The sequence below is a fragment of the Dasypus novemcinctus genome, chromosome 5 (genome assembly GCF_030445035.2).
Source record: "Dasypus novemcinctus isolate mDasNov1 chromosome 5, mDasNov1.1.hap2, whole genome shotgun sequence".
NCBI lineage: Eukaryota > Metazoa > Chordata > Mammalia > Cingulata > Dasypodidae > Dasypus > Dasypus novemcinctus.
This window is the reverse complement of record NC_080677.1, coordinates 18334906-18356242: the sequence shown is the minus strand read 5'-3', so window position 1 is coordinate 18356242 and position 21337 is coordinate 18334906. Positions and strand designations below refer to the sequence as shown.

At 40.3% G+C, this 21337-nt stretch overlaps 2 protein-coding genes and 1 pseudogene across 8 annotated transcripts in view; 1 reads left to right on the top strand and 2 right to left on the bottom strand.

The window, feature by feature from the left end:
• Positions 1-640: 640 nt before the first annotated feature.
• Positions 641-2801, bottom strand: MPLKIP (M-phase specific PLK1 interacting protein). Its single transcript, XM_004462566.5, has 2 exons — positions 2182-2801; positions 641-1148 (listed from the first exon to the last, which is right to left on the bottom strand). The coding sequence occupies exons 1-2, from the start codon at positions 2518-2520 to the stop codon at positions 948-950; spliced, it is 540 nt and encodes a 179-aa protein (XP_004462623.1). The 5' UTR covers positions 2521-2801; the 3' UTR covers positions 641-947.
• A 92-nt stretch (positions 2802-2893) lies between these two features.
• Positions 2894-21337, top strand: part of SUGCT (succinyl-CoA:glutarate-CoA transferase) — an 808774-nt gene continuing 790330 nt past the window's right edge. For all 7 annotated transcript variants that reach the window (XM_023589970.3, XM_058296755.2, XM_004462561.4 and 4 more), the window contains exon 1: positions 2894-3071. In XM_023589970.3, coding sequence (XP_023445738.2) covers positions 2981-3071 — 91 coding nt within the window. In that variant the 5' untranslated portion in view covers positions 2894-2980. The remainder of the gene's footprint in view (positions 3072-21337) is intronic.
• Positions 8502-9515, bottom strand: LOC139438944 (glucosamine-6-phosphate isomerase 1 pseudogene; annotated as a pseudogene).

Below are 21337 nucleotides of genomic sequence, written 5' to 3'. Positions count from 1 at the left end.
CTAGGGCTGAAAACCACATGGCCTATCTCATCACAGGAGTGGGTCTATGATTCAAGCTAATTAGGCCTCACTCCCTTGGTCAGTATTGGTTCAGGGATATAGAAACATGATCCCAGCACAGCCAATCTGTCTTCCCTGAGATTAACTGAGTAGGGATATGTTCTCTTTGCAATGGATGTGAATTTGAGATTGCTGTTATTTTCCTTGGTCTTGGGAGAAAATGACTTCATGATACTGAGAAATATAGAACAGAAAAATTCTAACTCAGAATACCTTAATCTAGCTATACCCGGACATAGGTCTATCACTGTACTTTCCAGTTAAATGCATATATAATTACTCTTTTTCACAAAGTATGTTTCTGTCACTTCCAATCCAGTTTCAATGCATTTTTACGAAAGCACTGAATAAAATATGCATGTAGAACTGTTATAATAAATATGAATGTTGGGATAGACTTTTCCAAAGTTTTCTTCATTTACCCTCTCTCCCTATGAACAAATACAGAGCTGTTTACTGCTCAAAGAATGGTTCATCTATTTTATTTCAAAAGCAGTTTCATAGTTACCTATGAATTCTAACTAAATACTTAGAGTACTATTCTAGTAACTATTTAGCATATAACAAACCACAATATAGCTAGAAAGACAAAATGTTTTATTTTAAAATGTTAGAAAAACATTAAAAAAAACCCAAAACGAATGTCCATTATATATCCAGGAGAGTTAAATATATGGAATCAGTAAATCTTCCAAAATGTAGTAGGCACTTCCAGAGAGCTAAATAATGCAAATTACCCTACCATGTCTTCTCTAATACCAACGGTTGAATAACGAAAAATACTAATTATTCAAAGTAATCCTCTAAGGGTTCAACTTAATTATACAAGTAAAAGTTTGTCCAAGTTGTTCCTGACACATGAAGCTTCCAGTTGAATTTCAGAAATGTTAACAAAAATATCTTCCTTTTTTGCCTGTGAAAGTTTGAGCACTGTTGTACTGTTGGCTTATATCCACTACAGAAACTGGTTCTAGGTCAGCCCAAGGGTCTTCAAGCATTGAAGGCTTGAAATAACTTTCCACCTCATTAGACATTCTTTTTTCTCTACCACGCCCTGATCCAAATGGTGTAGATGTCCTTGGAGAACCCTTTAGAAAAAAAACCAATCGGTTAAAAAAAAAACCAAAAAACATTTAGTAGATACTTGGTACTTTTTCCTTAAAAGCTAAAGGCTCAAGAGGATCATGTTGCTAGTTAAAAGCTGTGACTTGCACTCAAGTATGTTCTATTGCAAAGACCGCGGTTCCTTAAATTTAGGGTTGTTTGGTACGCTGATTAATTCCACACCCACAGTCATGTCAAATAATTTTGAGTTTCTAATGTAATAATTTCACAGATCTACCAAGTGGTGATGAAATGAGAAACTGTTTCAATTTTCTCTCAAAATCTCCATTTGTTTTTCTGATGGAAAATGAAGAGACACCTTTTTGTTTTTAAACCCAAGCGCTTCAAAATTTCTAGAACTTTCCATCTCATTTTTTTTCTTTTCACCTAGTTCCGGGGTTAGAGAATTGGGATTGGTTTAGCATACACAAAGTTGGAAAACCATTAGTACACTCAAGTAGTAAACCACAGGAATGACTACCTAGACACAACACAAATACTCTTGTCTCCAGTATCCACTCTAAGAGAAACAGGACTACTTTCCATTACCGATTTTCCCAAGAGGTCTTGGAGAGCAGAAACCAATATAATTCGAAAAGAAGATAAATAAAGTAACAGCAGTAAGAATATGGCACTTGACTTTTACCTACGAGAGTGCAGGCCTGGGAATTCATTCATGTTCCCTACCCCCTCAGTACGGGGGGCAGGGGTGTTACTCAGAATAATTTACTGAGACCTAACTAGCAAAGGAGAAGAAACGGAGTGAGTAGCAGTGCACTGGTTTAAAAGCTTGAGGACTCTGGAGTAAGAAAGTACGGGTTAAAACCTGGCTCTCTCACAACGGTAGGGTAACCTTAAGTTATTTAACTTCTCCAAGCCTCAATTTACTCATTTGCAGAGTGGGGCTAAAACAGTCCCTCACCTTACAGAAGATTCAACAAAATAATCCATGTAAAGGGATTATTACTACCGTGCCTGCTATACGGTACGAGCTCGGCAAACGTTGGCTATTATTACCTGGGGGTGGGTCTGCTGCTGCCCTGGGGAGTAGCCGAATTGCTGCTGGGACCCCGCGGGGGACCTGGAGTAGGAGCCAGGGTAGCCGCCAGGGGACGGGGACCCGAACCGGCCCCCCGGGAAGCTGCCGCCGTGGCGCGGAGAGTGGCTGCTCCCGTAGGGCCTAGCCCGGGGCCCGTACGGCGGCGTGTGATGCGGACTCCCGTACCCGTCCCGAGGGGAGGGCGGCCGCGGTCCGCCCCCGCCCGGGGTACCCCGGAAGGTGCTCCCGCTACCCCAACCTCCTACACCGGGGCCGGGGTAAGGAGGGGTAGGGGGTCGAAAATTCTGTCGGTGCATATCTGGAGCCGAAGACGGAGACCTCACTGCCGCGTTCTCCCGCCGGAACTGAGTCGACGAAACCTCCGCAGAGAGCTCATAGTTCTTCACCAAAGCCGTCCTCCGGGCGCTAGCGCAGTACAGCAAAAGGTTCCGGTATCACAAAGGTTCCGAAAGGTATGGCGGGATGGGTAAGTTACTGAATGGGCTACGTAGGGAAGGAAGGGGTAAGAAAAGGATGAAAGGAAGACTTAACACCCGAACACTAACAAAGACTTCAAAGACTGCTTTTGGAATCTGGCAACTGTTGGTCAGACGTAGGGATTTAGGCGGCCGCCCAGCCGCTGAGGCAACCGTGAAAGCGTTGCCCCCACCCCGCCCCGGCCACGCAGGAGTGTCCGCGAGCGCCCCTGGTGGCTGCGGGGAGCGCGCGAACAGGGCTCTCGCCTCACGCGGTGTCACAGGATTTGAGCCGCGCGCAATGCTGGCGAGGGTAGCGGGTCTCCTGAGAATCGGCCTCCTCTGCGGCCCGGGCGGCGGGAGGAGGCTGTGGACTGGCCGCTCGCAGTCAGGTACACTCTGGGGCTCAGTCCCTAGCCTCCGCCTCAGGAAGCGCCCCGGGGAGAGCGCCGCGCTTTTCGTGGAGTAGCTGCTGCCCGGCGGTCCGCCCTTTGCCCTTCTCGCCTCGCGGCGCCCTCGCCCCGCGCTCCCGGCCGCGCCGAGCTCCGCTGCCCGGCGCCCGCGCCCCAGGCCGGGTCCGAGCGCGCGCCGCTGCGGGTCCACTGCCCCACGGGGTCAGGCACGCCCTGCCTCTCTTCCTTTCCTTCTACTCGCTCGTCCCCAAAGTTGAAATAACTTTTCGAATGTACTCCTAGCCCTATTTCAGGAAGGATTGCAGGCTGCAGCTTAGATAACGGGAGGGTGAGCCTGTGCTAACCAGTTATCGAACTTTACTGCCTTTCAGTTCTTGTTAAATGGAAGCAGGGTGATAGTTACGAAGCAGAGAGAGAGCTTTTCAGAAAGAGCGACATTTGGCCAAAGCTCTGAAAATCTTGATTGCGTCACAAAATTTTAGTTATAAAGAAATATATGATAGTTCAGGAATGACAAATATATAATGAAACACGCCTTCGTATCAGATACCTATCCCAGAATTTCTTTTACAGGATGAAATTTAAATATGCTACTGTATTACAGAACTTTCTTAATCCCTTCAGAATTGGGGAATGGCGATTCAGTATGAGTCTAGAAATCCCTTTGTAGGATACAGAATCTTAAAGAACTTTAGGCCTTATTAAATCATAGCCCAGTGAAGAGTTTAGGATCTGCACTGTGTTGTGTCCTTGCAACTGCCTCTCCCTCCGCCCCTAACATGTTCTTTAGCACGCCTACCATAAGAGTGTGATGTCTTCTCAGCTTCCATCCTCCTGGAGGAATAAAGACACAAACACAGTTTTTGTTGTTTATTCCAGGAAACTCGGTTCATCAACTTCTTTTTTCCCTGTAGCCGTCTGCCCAGCAAGTGACACGACCCTGAGAGTAAGATCAGTTGAGGCAAGATAATGGCATCAAGGCTTAGTGATGCAGTTAAGACCTGAGGACTCCAGATTAGTTGTTAACCATTTTTTAAATATACTTCTGCCTTGGCCAAAAATTCACCTTTCTGGATATTGTCATCAGTTCCTGGCCTAATGACTGGTGATTGGGCTCTCAAGTATTTATTAAATGAACGAATTGGTTACATACATCATATTGGTTAGTGATTCTCAATGTGACATAACTTTTTTATCATCAACATACTTTCTTTTTTTGTCGGGCGTAGGGGAGGGGCAAAAAAGGGATGATAGTGGAGGCCAAAATTACTTTTATTAATCTTTTTATACAAATGATGTGCAGAATTGCTCTTCTCTGTGGTAGTATCTTGCTATCTTCTACACCTCTGAACTTGCCTTAGAAATGGGGTAGAGGAGTGAATTAGTCAGCTTTGTCTAGGGAAACAGAACGGACAGGAGATATCTATAAATAGTATGAGATTTTATAAAATTGTCTCACATAACCATGGAGGCTTCAAGCCAGGAACTCCAGTGAAGTTCCAGATGAGTCCCCCAGGAGAGGTCTGACTGCTGAAAGCTCTTTTAAGGCCTTCAACTGATTGTGTGAACCCAGTCTCCTCAGTTGATTGTAGATGTGATCAGCCATAGGTACAATTAGCTCACTGATGATTTAAGTTCATGAAGTGTCCTCACAATACTGTTACCCCAGTGCTTGCTTGACCAAACAACTGGGTACCACTATTTGGCCAACTTGACCACCCCAGGGAAGAAAATCAGTGGAAAGTTATTGACAGATTATGCATTTACCTCTCCTTACAGTTGCAGGCATAAATCAGAATTGAAGAAGAGCAAATACTTAAAAATTATATGAAAACCCAGATTCCACTGAGACTACTTGCCCCATTAGTTAGAATAGTTCACTATAGAATGAGAAATTAGCCAAGAGAGGTTAAGTTACTTGTTTAAGTTCACATAGCAAGCAAAGCTAAGACCAGAACTCAAGTTTCCTGAATCCTAATTTTTTTTTCCCAGAAAAGAAGTTGGAACTGGCAATCAGTTTTTTGAAAAATGCAATATCTAAATAAACATGCAAAATTTTGAAAGTACTTCTGTGTAATGATTTTAGATTTAGAGATTAGTATTAGTATAAAAATTCATCATTGAATTTTTATGAAATGTAGGCTTGAGCCTAGGAATTGCTGATTGGTTATCTCTGAACTCATGATCCTGAGGTCCCCAGGCAGCTATATGTATTTTAATTATTTGTATGGTGGTGAATTCATGGGAGAGAGATGAGGGAAAGGGAAGGAAGATTTATGTTGGGGTACTGAGAGGTAGAAAAGTAAAGAACTGGGATGGGTATGGCAGCTGCTTCATGAACTTAAGTCTAAGCCCTCTGGGGAGAGAGGGACATTTCTTATTTTGATAAGCAACGTAAGTATGATTCCTGCAAAAAGAGATTTGCAGCAGTATTTAGGGAGAAGCAGCACTGGAAGTGGCTGGATGCTGTCTTTGAATGGCATTAAAGGCATAGGACTGCAGCAAACAATATCATAGAACTTTCTGAGTTCCTGTGAGCTGCTTGGGGAATCCCAGAAATAATTGAATTAACTTTGTAGTGATGTGTTTCTTAGAAGTTCTTCGTTAATGCAGGTAAGGGTACCAAACCAATGAAATTTAAATATAAATGTAAACTAGACCTTGTCTGGTATGACAGTGCTGAGAACCTTTACTTAGTTAGTCCTCCAAAATTTTTTGGCATTTCTGGCTCTCAAAGTTATTTTCATTTGTAGAGTCTTATCTTAAAACAAAACTCACTTGGAAACCCCAAATATAAGAGTAGACAGGCTGTATTTGAAACAGATATTGGGGTCCCAGAGGCTTGTTCCCTTTGTTTCCCTTTCTGTGCTCTCCCCTACAAAGGGGCTCCTGGGGCACCACGGAGGAATTCCTAGGGTTCTGCATTTTTGCAAGTGTTTGAGATCAACTACTTTTTGGTAGGTGTCTCGAATTAACTGAAAAGAAATACTTTGGCTAGTTTTTTTATGTGTTGTCGAGAAGTGAATATTTTCATTTTTCTGCATGGTTAAGGATTTATAAGCAGTAAAACTAGAACCTGGGTTAAAGGACAAACCTCCCGAGGTTAAAAGATGACTGAATAGAGAACTCTGGAGAGAGAGAGTTAACCTCCTTAGAGGTGTCTGTTTATATTTCACAGAGATTAACTAAGTGAAGCTTGTCTTATCTTTTCTCCTTGGAGATATTTACCTACATTCCAATGAACAAGAGTCCAGGACAATCAATCCCCTTCTCTTCCAGTGGAGAATTTATTCTCTGGAGGGGAAGGTGGCAGCTCTCTCCTATATAAACTGTGATTTATATAGACCAGATTTATATAGACTGAACATGTGGGTGGTCTTGGGGACCCCTAAAAGATACCAAAGGCAGAAACCACGAAAGAAATGATTTAAAAAAAAAAAAAGAAAATCCTAACAATTTTAAAGAGCAAATAACAAATAGGAAAACATTACTTTCAATAAATATGACTGATAAAAAGTATATTTGCTACATTTAAAAAATCCATGAAATCAATAAGAAAAAGATACATGTGCCTGTTAACATATAGGCAAACAACCAGAATAAGTTATTTCTAAAAGAAGATGTATCGTACCAGCTGAAATGAGAAAAAAAAAAGGTTCAGTTTCACAAGTCATTAAATAATCACAAATTAAAATGACAGTGCCATGCAAATTTTTGACTGTCAAATTGGCAAAACCAACCAACCAACCAACCGAAACAATACCAAGAAAGTTATATTCAGAGTTAAGGAAAATGGTAGAAAGTGCCACTTTCATACATTGCTCTTTGTCAGTGTGTATGAACACTGCCTTTCTGTTTGACAGTTTGACAATATATACTAAAAACTTTAATGAGTGTATAATATGACACTGGATAGATTGTATGGTATGGGAATATATCTCAATAAAACAGCTTAATATATAAATAAATGTGCAAGAATAGCCAGAAATAGCAGCTATGTATGGCAGGGGAAGCATAAAGAGATTGAGAGGTGAAGAATTTTTCCTGTTTATTTATCTGTTTTTTATTTGTTATTATTATCATTATTTTTGAAAATACTGGATTTAATAGAAAATAGTCACATTGTAAACAAGTCCTTTGATCCATTAGCTTAAAACAGAATAACAACACAATGATATATAAAAGCTTAAGACAAAATACTGGTACCAAACAGCATGTGAAAGAGAGGCCTAAGCCAAGCTCTGAAGAGTATTTCTCAGAAATAGAGGCAGCAGCAGTAACAGAAAGGCACAAAGACAGGCAGGAGAAGGCAGTATCCACTCCATGAAGGCTTAAAAAGAAGGCAGAGCGATAAACTCATGAACAAAGGGTGAAGGACAAATAGAGAGGTTGTACTTGCTGATACGCTAGAAACCTTAGATCACATGAATGTGAGAGGTTCTTAGAAGGGCAGAGTATTGTCGGTGGGGAAAATAATGAGGCAGCTTTAGAATAATGTGGTATTTTGTCTTGACGCTTGGCTTTTATGGGTACACGAGAGCATGTCTTACATTTTGTATCTAAACTCACACCTGGGCTGCTTGTCCTGGCTCCCATCACCTTGACTGAACACCAACATTGAAACTGGCAGCATCTGTGGTCCCAGTGGACCTCTGACCTTTTAATGAGTGTACAATTGAAGAGACCCAGTGAGACCTCTGAATAAAAACACAGGGCCCTAGTGGGAAAAGGGTTTCCACCTTCCTCCTCCTGGTGTCAGAGGGTTACTACGGGAGAGGAGTTTGACGTGGATGGGCCTCCTGCGGCTCTGGGTTCATCAGCAGAAGTCTTTTGTTTAGTCCCCTGCCCCCATTTAAATCCTCTCCCAGGAGTCCTCCTAGTTCATAAAAGGTCAGCTCTGGGAGCAGGGGGAAATAATTCTGGGAGGAAGTGAGTGAATGAGTGTTTTCTTTCCATGGCACTTATTACTGACCAGAGGGATTGTTTCCTTATATTTACTTTAGACATTAATCTAGGACAGTGATTCTCAAATAAGGTGGCAGGCCTGCACAAGAGGGGCTCTCAAGACTCTCCGAAGAGGTTCTGTGCAATATACACAAGCCCCTAATTCCCTCTCACTTGAGACCTGGCATGTAAGAGGATCCTAAAGGGAGTGTGTTGTACAGGAGAACAGTGTCAGAGGCAGAACAAAAAGTTAAAACTCCTAACCCAGGTGTGGCAGATACCAAAATGATGGAACACATTTTCCAGATATTTTTTCTGAATCTGTAGGTTATAAGCAAGTCATTCTCCCTGAAGCTGAACCTCAGGACAAGGTTTCAAGCCTCAGAGCCAAGAACAACAGATTCATCCACTTATCTGGAATAACAATACGACTGAATTAAAGAAATACAAACTGTTCTCCTAATGACAATTTCCAGAAGAGCCTGCCCATTCCTATGAGGTACTTGATATTAGGTTTAGCACAGGCTAATCGCTGTATGGTGTCTTGGAAGATTGGCTTTTCTCTGTTTCCTTCTCTTTGATACTGTACAAGGGGTCCACCAACTTGTCATGAACAAGCATTAAACCTTTGAAATACTTGACAGTCTTCACTTTGAGCTCTAGGGTGGCATCCTCGTCACACACGAACACTGTGCGGGGATGCTGCTGGAAGGCAGACCCAGTCCACATGTGGCTCACTCCCTCCTCGATGGCCTTGTACAGAGCAAACGCCTCGTGCGCCCCCGTGATGAGGATCGTCACCTCCCGAGCATCCGTGATGGTGCCCACGCCCACCGTCAGGGCCATGGCGGGCACCTTGGTGAGCTCCCCATTGAAGAACCTGGCGTTGGCCAGGATGGTGTCCATGGCCAGTGTCTTCACACGGGTCCTGGACCCCAGACTGGAGCCCGGCTCGTTGAAGGCGATGTGTCGGTCGGGGCCAATGCCTCCAACAAACAGCTCAATCCCACCTGCAGCTGTGATCTTCTCTTCAAAGGCATCATCACCCTCAGCCTGCAAGTCAGCTGCATTCCCATCCAGGATATGGGTGTTTTCTGGATGGAAGTCAATGTGCTTGAAGAAGTTGTTCCACTTGAAGGAGTGGTAACTCCCTGGGTGGTCTCGAGGAAGGCCCACATACGTCGTCCATGTTGAAGGTCTTTATGTATTTGAAGGACAAGTCCCCGTTCTTACAGTATTCAATCAACTTCTTGTAGCAGCCAAGTGGGGTGCTCCCAGTGGGAAGCCCCAGAGTGAAGTACTTCTCTGGCCCTAGGTTAAACTGGATGATGCGGTTCCTGGTGTACTTGGCTGCCACTCATTGGCCTGAGAATAGTGGTGGAGGATGATAAGCCTTATTGTGTCGAGGACCCTCCAGCGCTGGCTGCAGCGACGGCGCAGGCGCCCCGCCCCGTTATTATTGAAATAATAAAAATGCATTGGAGCGATGATTGAAGTGATGAATGCACAACTGTGTGATTATATCAAATACCATTGATTGTACACTTTGGATATATTGTATGCTTTATTAATATGCATCAATAAAATTGATTTTTTTTAAAAGTGTGTAATATGAACATGGGTGATTCATCTTAAGGCCTGGCTCTGTCCTTGGAAACATGCTTATTGTTCCCCCTTCTTCATCTCCCAGAACTCTAAAAACTTTAGTAATTTTTGTCTTAGTTTTAGAGAAGTTCTTGGGGAATAGTCCATCAGAATACACAGAATTCACTCACAAGGCATGCTAAATTTCTCTTTAGCCATCTCTCCAATTATTCAAAGTTACCCACTGCAAGCTCTGAAAAACAAGTCATCAAGCATATTATCTCTTTCGTATGTACCCATCCCACGCCTTTCTTCCAGGCTCCCCTCTCCATTGCCCCCCTTCCCGTTCCTTCTCCTAGTTAAATATCTGTAGTGTCCTGTAAAATAGGACTTAATATCTTTTTTGTGTGTTAAAAGGGGCTCATCACATTCACAGTCTAATATGATAGTCTCTCCCTGTACCCTCCAATACACAAGTTCATTTTCTCTTCTGTAATGATTCTCATTCCTCTCCCAGTGCCTATGTAGTCTTTTTTCCTTATTCATCAATCTTCAGGGGGAAGTGTTTTGCCAATTGTCCCCGTGAGGGGATGCCTTTTTCTTATTTGCATAGTCTCCCAAAGGGCAGCCTAGGGTTTTTTGATTAACATCATCAACATTGAGAAGTTCAAGGGGCTCCTTGGTTTTGAGAACACTCTTATGTTCAGTAATTCTTAGCTATAGTTTGCTCCCCCATTTCCTGGTTCAGTCACTTCTGATATTCTGAGTAGCTAACTCCAGACTTTCCCCCTGAAAAAGCGTGAACAACTAAGGAGAAGTCTTCCCTTTGCCTGATTGACTTGTGGTTATGAATTCAGTGATAATTTACCATCCTTTTACATATGATTCTCTACTAGCGATCTACCTCCTAAATGACTTTTGAAAAGCAAAATTATCTCTTGCATATTTTAATGTGATATTTAGCATTTTCATCATTTAAGTAAATTTTATAATATAAACTAGGACAAGGATCAACTATATATGCTATAAATATTTTGATATTTGATTTTAAAAGTAGAGCAAATATTAAGAAATGAATTTATCCCTATGTTTATCCAATTTTCTTGAAAAACTTGAGAGTTCTGCCAAACATTCCAGTTATATTTAAGGAATCAGTGTCAGTAATCTGTATTTCTTCAGCAGTTCTATAATCAGAACTTTCCCAACACAGGCCACAATATTCGGTTTTGATGCTAACCTCCTCTTTTAATTGAAGTATTTGTAAGACAAAGAAAGACAGGAAACTTCATGGCTTTAGGGTGACTTGATCACTCATTAGGGGAGCTTTCCAGAAACCAGTATTTTGGTTATCCTTTTGGTACACCAGAGGTTTTTATGCTCTAGACTAGTGCAGTGTAATAAGGTCTGGGTTATGTGAGGAATATGCTTTCCTTTTGCCTTCTAGGAGAAGGTGTATTGTGAAAACAGAGTTATTTGTACATATGGAAGTTGAAAACCTAGAAACTAATGTTCTTAAAATGATGCATGCATCCCTTAGGGAAGTCTTCACACAGTCGAGTTTGAAGACTGCTGCTAATATGACAATAAAACAATCTACCCCTGAAATGAACTTGTAGTTGTTGGTTTTGATTCTCTGGACTCACTTATAGGCCACTATTTCTTCAATGCTTGGCATCTTTATTAGTCAGGATAAGCTAGGTTGTGCTGTGGTTCAAATTAGTCTATGATCTCAGTGGCTTAATATAATAAAAGCATCTTTCTTTCCCTCCCTCCCTCCCTCCTTCCTTCCTTCTTTCTGACTTTTTTCTTTATTAGAGAAGTTGTGGGTTTATAGAACAGTCATGCAGAAAATACAGGATTCCCATATACCACCTCACCACCAACATCTTGCATTGGTGTGAAACGTATGTTATAATAGCACGTGTTTATAATTGTACTATTAAAGTCCATAGTTTAACTTACGGTTCACTTTACATAGTGTAGTTCCATGGGTTTAAAAAATTTTGTTATTTTTATGTTACCAGATATACAGTCTAACATTTTCCATTTTAATAATATTCAGATATACATTTCAGTGCTGTTAATTGCGTTCACAATGTTGTGCTACTATCAGTACCATCTATTCCCAAAATGTTTCCATCAATCCAAATGGAAACCCTGTCATTTTAAGCCTCAATTTCCCATTCCTTATCCTCAGCCCATCCCTTGGAAACCTATATTCTAGATTCTTTTTCTTTTTTAAGATACATTTTTTTCTCTCCCCTTCCCCGCTCCCCCACCCCGCCAGTTGTCTGTTCTCTGTGTCTATTTGCCGCGTCGTCTTCTTTGTCCGCTTCTGTTGTTGTCAGTGGCATGGGAATCTGTGTTTCTTTTTGTTGTGTCATCTTGTGTCAACTCTCCGTGTGTGCGGCACCATTCCTGGGCAGGCTGCACTTTCTTTCGCGCTGGGCAGCTCTCCTTATGGGGCGCACTCCTTGCGCGTGGGGCTCCCCTATCGGGGATGCCCCTGCATGGCAGGGCACTCCTTGCGCACATTGGCACTGCACGTGGGCCAGCTCCACACGGGTCAAGGAGGCCCGGGGTTTGACCCGCGGACCTCCCATGTGGTAGAAGGATGCCCTAACCACTGGGCCAAGTCCGCCTCCCTATTCTAGATTCTAATTGTATGAGTTTGCTTATTCTAATAGTTTCAAATCAATGAGATCATAAAGTATTTATCCTTTTGTGTCTGACTTATTTCACTCAGCATGAAATCTTCAAGGTTCATTTATGTTGTCTTATGTATCAAGACTTGATTCCTTTTAATAGCTGAATAATACTCCATTGAATGTGTATACCACATTTTATTCATCCATTCATTGGTTGATGGACACTTGTGCTGCTTCCATTTTTTGGCAGTTGTGAATAATGCCACTATAGACATTGGTGTACAAGTATCTGTTTGAGCTCCTGCTTTCAGTTCCTTCAGGTGTATACCTAGTAGTGGGATGGCTGAGTCATGTGCTCGTTATACTTAGCTTTCTGAGGAAACACCAAACTGTCTTCCACAGCAGCTGTACCATTTTATATTGCCACCAGCAATGAATGAGTGTTCCTCGAATCCTCTCCCACACTTGTTATTTTCTGTTTTGTTTTGTTTTTTTAATAGCAGCCATTCTAGTGAGTGTGAAATGGTATCTCATTGTGGTTTTGATTTGCATTTCCCTGGTGGCTAATGATGTTGAGTATCTTTTCTTGTGCTTTCTGGCCATTTATGTATTTTCTTTAGAGAGATGTCTGTTCAAGTCTTTAGCCTGTTTTTTAGTGGGGTTGTTTGTCTTTTTATTGTTAAAATGAAGGTTTATTTTATATATTATGGATATTAATTCTTTGTCAGATATGTGGTTTCCAAATGTTTTCTCCCATTGTGTAGGTTGACATTTTACTTTCATAATAAGGTCCTTTGAAGAACAAAATTTTTTTACTTTGATGAGGTCCCATTTATTATTATTATTTTTTTGCTTGTGCTTTGGGCATAAGGTCTAAGAAACGATTGCCTAACACAAGTCATAAAGATTCTTTCCTACATTTTCCTCTAGGAGTTTGATAGTTCTATCTCTTACATTAAGGTCTTTGATCCAGTTTTTTTTTTTTTTTGAGAAAAGACTTCTAAATTTAATTTATTAAAATGAAAATGTGGTTTTGGTAATAATAAAAGTTATTTTTAGAGAACTTTTAGATTTACACAAAGAATTACCTACACATATAGTTTCCTCTATAATAACATCTTATGTTAGTGTGGTACCTATGTTACAATTGATGGAACAGGATTGAAGTATTGCTACTAACCAAAGTCTACAGTTTACATTTACAGATTGCGCTGTACAGTTCTGTAGGCTTTGACAAAAGTATTATGTCATGTGTCTGTCATTGCAGTATCATACCGAATAATTTCACCACCCTAAAAATGCCGTGTGTTCCATGCATTCATCCCTCTCCCTCCCTTCTGGCAACTACTGTCTTTATATCAATGTTACAGGTTCTTCTGTTAACACAAAATAAAATCTACAATAACAATAAGTCTGCTTTGATTTGTGATTACACTCCCCTCTTATGTTTGTTCATTCCTTAATCTTGAGGGATTTGGGACAATGTTTGCTCTGACTGCTTTAGGCTGAGAGGGGACTTAGAAATTCTGGGGCAGATGGAAAGAATTGTTTTGAAAAACATCTTTCTTGTACATGTAGCTGTACTATTTGAAACTTGTAGCTTCCAGGATCACTGCAGCAGATGACTAGAGAACTGGAGGATTTCACGGGGTGTTCTTAAGGGTCAGGTGTGAAATTGGCTTTTATTTCTGCCTATGTTTCACTGGCTGGAATCCAGTCATTTGGCCCAACCTAATGACAAGGAAGCCTGGGAAATAGAGGATCAGAGAAGAGTTTGGGATGAGCACTGACTTGAACTTTGGTTGTGGCATGCTTTAACAGTGACTCAAGCTCTTTCTCTGGTCTTTTTGCACCATATTTCCTGTAAATTTCTCAAGTTTTCATTGCAAATAGTTACTTCCAACATTCCAAAATCTGTTTGGTTGCAAATCCCATAGTAATTGCCAAGTTCTTTTAGTTCTTAAGAAATTGGGTGTCAACGGAGGGTGAATTATAAATTATTATTTAGTTAACTGGTTCTTCAGTTGTCCCTGAGTGGTATAATTGTCTTACAACTTTAGCATTACTTCCGTACTACCTTTTTGATTTTGCAGTAGGATCCCAAGAACCACAATAGTTCATGTATGGTCAATTTGCTTTTCTTTGCAATGAGATTCCAATAGATTATCATTCTTGGTGGAAGAGCTTTTTGGCTCAGTTCTAGGGAACCAATGTTTTCTGAGGGGCAGGTAGGTATCTCATCTTAGATCTAAAACCCTGGTTGGTATATCCCAAAATATTAAGGGATAAAATCAGGTTATGATTTGTAGCATATAATCACAGATTATATAGATTTTTGAACAAAAAAAAGTTAAATATGTACAAACATACAAACATGCATGCATGCATACATCTATCCAGCTATCTCTCTATCTAATCTCTGAAAGGATTTACACCAAAAATGCAATTATTAGCTTTGACCCAATAACAACTGATTTTAATTTTGTTTCTTTCTTTATCTGCATTTTCTTAATTTTTTGCATTGAATTGCTTTTTTTTTTTTTTTTTTTAAAAGATTTATTTATTTATTTAATTTCCTCCCCTCCCCTGGTTGTCTGTTCTTGGTGTCTATTTGCTGCGTCTTGTTTCTTTGTCCGCTTCTGTTGTCGTCAGCGGCAAGGGAAGTGTGGGCGGCGCCATTACTGGGCAGGCTGCTCTTTCTTTTCACGCTGGGCGGCTCTCCTCACGGGCGCACTCATTGCGCGTGGGGCTCCCCCACGCGGGGGACACCCTTGCGTGGCACGGCACTCCTTGCGCGCATCAGCGCTGTGCATGGCCAACTCCACACGGGTCAAGGAGGCCCGGGGTTTGAACCGCGGACCTCCCATATGGTAGATGGACGCCCTAACCACTGGGCCAAAGTCCGTTCCCTGAATTGCTTTTGTAAAGAGAAAACATCACAATTGATTGTGCAAAGTTAATGATTTTTTTCCTGTATTCATTGTCTCTTTCATTTTTTTTTCTTAATAATGTGTCAGGTATTTCAGAAGTTAATATTAATTAAATTGGAAGGTGAATTCCTATTTTATTCTTCACTATATATAAACATTTGATGTATATTTTCCCCAAAGGTTTCAGAGAAAGAAAACTAATTAAAAAATATTATCTCAATGTGTTTTTTTTCAAGGAATAAAAGTGTATGATGATAAGAAAATAAGCAATCAGTAATTACTGTCAATATATACACTCATGGGTTTCAGTGAAGACTAGCACTGAAAAGTCCTTGAGTCCATGAAAATTCTTTAGTCTCCTTATCTACAACCTTTTATTGTTTCCCACAACTGTAGAAATGAAAAAAAAACTTATTAGTGACATTCCAGGAAATGTCTTCTAGTGGATATTAATTTTCCAGGTACTCCAAGCTCCTAAAATTATCTGCCAAACTATGTTATTAGCAACAGAGCTTCTTTTATAACTTCTACCACATGCTAGGAAGAAAACAATATGCTAAGTATTATATAAAATAGATATATAGGTAATCAGCAAATTAAGAGAGCATAGTTTGAAGAGATGTCCATCTTCAATTTTCTCAGTCTCAAACTTTGGTAGTTAAGTGCTCTGTAAAATAGCAAATGAAAAAGATCCTTCTGGTGTATATGGCGTATTCTCTTTGATTTTATTTAATCAGTTTGTTTTATGACTTACCTTCTTTTTTTTTTTTCTGTCTCAGTAATTGGCACTGGTGAGGAAGGATGCCAGAATGGCTGTCACATAGATGAGGCACTTGTTTGGACATCTGTCAATTATCTCCACTCTGGTGCTGCTCAAGTTTATTTTAGTCTTAGAAACCTTAGGGCCAAGAACCAAGGGAGGCCTCGAAGCACCTCTGGCAAGCAGAGAATTGATGGCAGCTTCATGATAATTGTACTTCTTTGCATGGCTGCCTAGCTGTATCATCATAATAGCTTTCCATCCTAGAGGCCAAATAAGGAAGAGAGATGGACAAGCTGCTCAATATATCTCAACAAATTGCATTACAATTGATGCCTTTTTCCAACTGGTTTCTCTTTTGTGGCAATCCCCCACTCCTACTCAGCCTATTCTGTTCTTTAACAAAGAGGCAAAATATGTTTTTAGATACTCTTTTTAAGTATGGAATTATTGAGAACATTATTTTTCCTGTTCCTTAAAATAATCATTTATTTTTATTTTCTTGTTTTCAAACCTGGATTTTTTTTTTTTTAAATTTCTCTCCCGTTCCTCTCCTCCCCCAGTTGTCTGCTCTCCATTTCCATTCACTGTGTGTTCTTCTGTGTCCACTTGCATTTTTGTCAGGGGCACTAGGAATCTGTGTCTCTTTTTGTTGCGTCATCTTGCTGCATCAGCTCTGTGTGTGCGAGGTGCCACTCCTGGGCAGGCTGCGTTTCTTTTTTTTTTACATGGCAGCTCTGCTTCAGGGTGCACTGCTTGCGCATGGGGCTCCCCTATGTGGGGGGCACCCCCTGTGGCACGGCACTGCTTGCATATCAGCACTGCACATGGGCCAGTTCATCACATGGGTCTGGAGGCCATGGATTTGAACCCTGGACGTCCTCTGTGGTAGGTGGATGCTTTGTCAGTTGAGCCAAATCCTCCTTCCTAAGCCTGGATTTTAAGTAATCTGTTTTAATAGGTGTTTCTGTAAAATAAATGCATGATGATGATGACAATCATAATAGCAAATTTTTAGTGAGCATTTACTATATGCCAGGAAGTGTACTGAGCACTTTATATAACAGCATTTCATTTAACTTTTGCAAACCCTTTGAAATAGATGCTGTAGATGAGGAGACAGGCTCAGAGAAGTCAACTTACCTGCCCAAGGTCATTCAGATGGTAAGTAGTGGAGGAGAGAATGGAATCTAGCAGTCTGACTACAGAACTTAGGCTCTTAGCTTTTTAAAGCTCATTCATTGATTTTTAAAAATTTTACAAACAATTTATTGAAGTATATCATTCAGACATGAATACACATAAACACCAAGTATATAGTAAAAGTTATGAACTTATAAAACAAACATGCATAACATCATACACGGCTCTCATACATCACCCCATCACAAATACCTTGCATTGTTGTGAAACATCACTCATTAATTTTTTACTTAAATGTGCTCTAGAAGTCTATCTTTCTGGTGTCTTCTCAGATCATAGAAATAAAGTTCTATTATGTGGTTTTAAATGAATTCAGTTTAAAAGTATTTGTTTCATTAAAATTCTGCTGATTTATTATAGTCGTGAGGTGGCATTATATACTTGTTTTCTGGATAGATTAAGGCACTTCCTTGCTGCAAGGCTGATGCTCTGACAATGGCAAAGAAATTATTAGAAAACATATTTCCAACTTGGGGCATTCCTGTTGTTATTTCCAGTGATTATGGCATTCATTTTATTGGACAAATTGTTAAAACCCTGAAAAAGTTATTATGAACCAGTTAACATTATCATAGACCCTAACATCGTTAGTCTTCCAGCAAGGTAGAACAAATGGTATACTTAAACTAAAATTGTCTAAGTTAGCTGAAGGCACTGGACTCCCTTGGCCCAACGTTTTACCCTTGGCTCTAAATGACCATTTGCAGTACTACCTTTGGAAAACATAAGCTCACCCCCATACAAAATTTTTACCAGTAGACCTGTGTCTTTGGGAATGAAATTGATGAATGATCCTTTGTTGTCACATCATGACATGACTCAGTATTGCAAATTCTTAATGCATTATGCCAAAGATTATCTCCAACAGGTAAAGGAGGCTTTTCCTGATCCACACAATAAACACCTGATAAATCATAGCCTAGAACCAGGAGATTGGGTCTATTGGAAAAGACATTTCTAGAACCTCAGTGGAAGATACTCTACCAAGTGCTCCTGACTACTGAGATTGCAGTTTATTACAAGGTGTTGAACCGTGTGTCCACATTTCTCAAATAAAAAAAAAAAGCTCCACCATAATTCTGAATGTATTCCAATACTGGAAATCTAAAAATCAAACTAAACAAATGCCAGGAGGGAGACTGTTTATTTTCCAAGAATTCTTGAGTACTTAGGTCATGACTCAAGTAATGAAGGTTTCCTTGGACAGTTGCAATTTTTCTTTTGAAACTTTATGCCTCTTTTGGCTAACGACTGCAGCAGATAATAGCCTCTTTGGCTGGTGAGCATATCAGAAAATCATGTACAAACTGCAAGAGGGTTCTGTCTTCAGGGAACTGCAGTATGTTTAAATCTTGATAAAGTACTGAAGAGATATTAGAGAATGCCTCACTAAAACCTTGGGCCATTACAGTCCAAGTTGTTCCAAGTGAAAATGAATAAATATTGGCTATCCAGGTCCACAGGGATGCTAAAAAAATGCAGAATATAATAAGTCTATAATTGTAAACCATTGTTAATCTGAGGAACCCGAGATAGAAGGGTGTTTGGGTTTGGAGAAACTGGGTAAGGAGGTGTATTAGTCAAAGGGTGCTGAAACAAAGTCCCAGAAATCTGTTGGTTTTTATAAAGGGTATTTATTTGGGGTAAAAGCTTACAGTCACAGGCCTTTAAAGAGTCCAACTCAAGGTTGATTTCTCACCCAAAGTCAGTTGTCACATGTTGAAGCAAGATGGTGGACCTGGTCTCTCCTTCCTTAGCTGCTCAGCTGCTCTGTTCTCTTCAACTGCGAATGGTCAGGCGAATGGCTCATCTCTCCTTTGGGCGGCAGAATCAAAGTCTTCTTCCATGTCTATGGAGCTCTCTCTTTTCTCACATATCTGCTTCTGTCTCCTTGATTGAGTGTTTACATAGCCTACCAGGAGGGCAGGGGCTCAACCCTGTGTCGCCCTAATGATGCGTTTGAATCAAAGTTCTAATTTAGATTTAATCAAGTGTAAATCCTTTGAAATTAATACATTCAAAGGGTATCATGCCCAGAGGAACAGACCAGTTTACAAACAAAATATCTTTTATTTTGGAATTCAAAATCAATCTTAAACTGCCACAGCAGGGGTCCCAATTTTGTTTATTGCTCTTAGATCTTGGATAAAATGCCAGCCCCTACCATCGGGTCTCTGAACAGGTAGGATTGGCATATTGACTAGACTAGTGCATGGAATAATTAGACCTTGAGAGATTAGGTCCTTGACCATAGGAATAAGACCAACAATTGCTTTAGGTTTTAATATATATTGGGGAAGTTTGGGAAAGGGTTTAGATGCACCTATTTATATCTTTATTGACTCAGCACTCATTCTCTTACTGATATTGGCGTTGGAAGTGGCCTATAAGGACTCAGGCACTTCAGAAAGGTCAGGGTCATCATAGGTGATTTCTTCTTCCACATCTAATGTGTTTGCAGAGAGCACAAAAGATTGGGTTCAGTTTGTTCAAGGAATTCTAGAGTAAGTTCTCCATTAGAAGCAAATCAAATTAGTCCCCCTATTTTGGATAAGAGATCTTTGTCTAATTAATTTATTGGAACCAAGTCATAAAGCAACATGAAATGATTTTGAGTAAAGGTCCAAGAGACATTTGGATTGATTGGGACCTTATTTGAGAATCCTACTGTAAATATTTGTTTTTTTTACTTCAGGAAGCTTGCTATTTCAGGAGAATGGAGTTTAACGTAGAGAAAGTAGCTCCAGTATCTACTAGAAATTTACATGATTCCCCATTTATTTTAAACTCAGTTTTACCTATCATGGAAAATACAGCTTGAGTTCTTCAGAGGTCTGTCAAAATTGTAAAATTCCAGTTGGAGGTAAGAGGAAGGACCATTTGATTAGTCATTGGGAATTTTCTCTGGGGCAGTCCTTTTTCCAATGGCCAGGCTATTTTTCGGCCTTTGCTTTTGCAGAGATCCTCCAGTTCTGTGGAAACAATTAGGTTGAAAAAATCTATTAGTTGTTTGTCCTAAAATTTTGGCCTTGTAACTATTGCAACTGTAGGGACATTATCTTAGCAGTTTTTGGTTTATGAGTTTGTTCTAATGCTCTCTCAAAATATTCTGCCATTGTCTTAAGCTCAGTTATATCTGAAGCTTCTCATCCTATTTGTCTTTTTGATAAGTCCCTATTTCAGGGAACAACCCATTTACAAATAAGGCCATTAGGCCAGGTTGAGTATCAGCAATTATGGTATGAAACTCAGAATGTCTCAGTGAAAGAGTTTCTAAATGGTTTTAAAATTCGCCACAGACTCATCTTTTCTTTGTTTGCACATTTGAGTTATAAACCAATCCAGTACGAGCTGGAAAAACCTTGGGGATATTTTTAAAGAGGTTAGCATGACCTTTTGGGCTTTCTTATGTTTGTAGGTGGACCAAAGATCCTGAGGTTTTAAATATCTTCTCCTGAGTTAGGCCATTCTGCCTCATACATCCATTTTTGAGCTTCTCCTAGACTCACCAACATATGGATCAATGACTAGACATCCAGTAACCCAGGGTCATAGGACCCAATGAGAATTTTAAATTCTTCATACAATTTCTGACTGTCTTCCCTGAAGCTTGGGGAACTCCTTGATTATGGCTCTCAACTCTGTTTTTGACATGGGGTAAAGTTATGCATGGTGGTTTACCAGCAGTATCAGATGGTTTTACTGTAAAGGGTATTTGTTTAGTAAAATGTTCAGAGTAAAAAGGTAATTCAGTCAGAGTATTAGCAGATTGGGAGTAATCTGATAGAGGAAGGAATTGTGGCAGAGGCAGAAGAAGTTGTGTTTTAGAGTCTTGAATTTTGTTAGACTCTGAGTAACAATAAAAATAGGCATCCCATTAAGCTTGTTTAATTCAGAAATCGTTTTCTCTAGTGCACCTCTGAAATGAGTAAGTTTGTTTAATTGGAATGCTCTCCACAATGGCTACTGCAACTCTAGGTTGTCTGGTCAGATTTTGCCTTTTTGTTAAATAGGTGCAACACTTTGTCCAGTCATTTTTGAACATGTAATATGCCAGGGTACCAGTGGGTGGAGAATCAAAATTTTTAGAGTTTGAGGACCCCATCTTTGTCTTATCACTTCTTACCTCAGGCACAGGACAAAGAAATCAGCAGTATCAAAAAGAAACTGTGGGCT